General features: G+C 58.4%; 2 protein-coding genes across 2 annotated transcripts, besides 1 other annotated feature; one reads left to right on the forward strand and one right to left on the reverse strand.

The window, feature by feature from the left end:
• Positions 1-389, forward strand: TraAM80_10488 (uncharacterized protein; the record flags this gene model as incomplete). The annotated part of the gene is made up of 1 exon (XM_029387104.1): positions 1-389. A coding segment is annotated over one exon (389 nt), but the record flags the coding sequence as incomplete, so codon positions are not given.
• A 491-nt stretch (positions 390-880) lies between these two features.
• TraAM80_10489 (mucin-like glycoprotein) lies at positions 881-1,834 on the reverse strand (the record flags this gene model as incomplete). Its single annotated transcript, XM_029387105.1, has 1 exon — positions 881-1,834. The coding sequence occupies one exon, from the start codon at positions 1,832-1,834 to the stop codon at positions 881-883; it is 954 nt and encodes a 317-aa protein (XP_029233055.1).
• Positions 1,835-1,836: 2 nt separating this feature from the next.
• Positions 1,837-1,862: a microsatellite.
• The last annotated feature ends 363 nt before the right edge of the window (positions 1,863-2,225 follow it).

Raw genomic sequence — 2,225 nt, forward strand, 5'->3', positions numbered from 1 at the left:
GCAACCAGCGATGCAGACGAGGCACGACGCTCCACAGGAACGCCACGCCCACCGCACAGCGTACCTGTACAGCTGCAGCGCGAAGGGCAGGGTGGGACCAAGTCCCCCGCACAGTCTGCCGCTGCTGCCTCTCCTCAAAGCAGGCTGCAATGGGTGCCGCCCCACGCACCCTCGCGGCGAGACGCGACTCACACTCCGTCCATTCTCCCCCTCCGCAGCGGAGAACCAAAAGAATCCTCCTCGTGCACTACCTGCGCCTCTCGCAGAAACAAAAAGAGGAGTGGGGGCATGTCAGCAACACAGCCAGCAGCGGCAGCAAACACAACACGCAGCGACAGCGGCTGGCACGGCGCAAACCAAAAGTGAGCCGCAAGGATTTGCCAAACTAAAGTAAAATCAAAAAACAAATTAAGGTGTAAGCCCAGGAGGACTCCTGGCGGAAACAAAAACAATATAAATGAATTACTTCAGCAGGCGCTTTCACTTCACATACCCTAAAGCACAAGAGGGCTGTGTGTGAGCGTACTCATTGCCTGCAAGAAACGGAAAAGAACTGCCTGTTCACACGCATCACCGCTGCACCTCACGCACGGTCTCCGCGGCCTCGTGTCTCGTTTGGGCAGTCCGTGCAACGCATAGCCACGAGGCCGGCAGCGTGCGTGTGTTGATGGCAGCGGCAAACAGGAGGGGGAAGGGACGCCACCCATTGGGATGTGCGTAGCAAACGACCATTGAAACAAAAGTGAAAACAAAAAGCAAAGGGACACCCCTCAAAGCACAGGAGAGGAGTTGGCCCACAGAGACGGCACGCAAACTCGGTGCACAAACACTCCGCGTCGCCCCGCCAGGGTGTGTGTGGGTGTGCGGGTCCCCGCAGCAGTCACTCCCCAGCAGCACATGCAACAGCAGCCGTCAGCAGCAGCAGCAGCGTGCCACGCACCCACACAGTGAGCGTGCCGCTGCCGTCCGCGTTGCCTTTTGTGTGTTTCCCACCACTGGGGCTGCTGCTGGTCGTGGTTGTAGTGGCGCTTCCACCATCGCTGCCAGCGGGAGTGTTGGAAGTGGAGGTGCCGGATGGCTGTGCGGAGGCTGAGGGTGCTTGCGCCGCACCGTCTCCTGTGGCTTTTGATGAATCCGCACCGCCAGTCGGTGATGTTAATGTTCCCTGACTCCCTGTGGGTCCCGCACTGCCTGACTGCTCAGCAGCATTAGGAGGAGAGACTCCAGTACTTGCACTGCTGCCTGCCAAACTGCCATCGTGGTGAGTTCCCTCCGAAGATGACGTTGTTTCTGTTTGTGATGGTTGGACCACCGGAGGTTGATCTCCAGGCGTCGGTCCAGTTGCGGGTTGATGGGATTGTGGTACCACACACACGCCAGAAGTGCCAAGTAAATCGCCACGAGTTCCGTCGAGGGTAACGGTTTTGCCTTTCAGCTCCTCGGTAGATTCAGCGCTCTCTGCCGTAAAATACATCGTGAACGCAACTGCATTACCGTTCTCCCCTGCTGAGGAAGTGCAGTTCGAGTGGCAGCTGGATAACAGGTACAGTGATTCGGCAAGGAGGCAAATCTGCTCACTGCCACTCTTGTCTGCACCGGCCATCTCGGCCTTACGAAGCGCATAATAATTCACTGCCTGCGGACACTCCTTCCAATCAGAAGAGGCCTCGCCAGGAAAACGCAAACTTAATTTCCCTTCATTGTTCTGACACGACACCTCCACCGCATAGAATTCTGATGAAGTCGCCCCGCACACGGAGGAGCAGCAGCCGCACAGCAGCGCAAGCACCGCCAGGGCATACACCGCACGGCGCCGCACTGTCGCCATCGCCATCCGTCGTGGTGTTGGTGGTTGTGGTGGTAGCAGAGTCGCTGCGAGCACTGGGCTGATCTATCAGGCATCGGGGGCGAAAAGCGAAAGGCAAAGGCAGTGACGAGTACAGCGGCGGAAGGGCAGAGAGAAGAAACAAAAAGGGCAGCAGCTCCCCGAGCTCACGGAGAGGAAAAACTCGGCCCGCACGGCACCACCGGCACAAATAAATATAAATTCACACCCCAATTTATATCGTGTGGCTGTGGCCGGGTGGGTGCCCGCAAATGCGCAAAGCAAAGACGGCAGGAGAAGACCAGCGGGGTTGGGGAGGGTGCGGCAGTCCCGCAAAAGATTGAACACGTCGAGGAGGCCGCGCCCCAAAAGAAAGGCATCGCGCCCGCCAGCGCAGCGC

The sequence above is a fragment of the Trypanosoma rangeli genome, assembly GCF_003719475.1.
Source record: "Trypanosoma rangeli strain AM80 chromosome Unknown Tra_15.4_contig_01002, whole genome shotgun sequence".
Classification (NCBI taxonomy): domain Eukaryota; phylum Euglenozoa; class Kinetoplastea; order Trypanosomatida; family Trypanosomatidae; genus Trypanosoma; species Trypanosoma rangeli.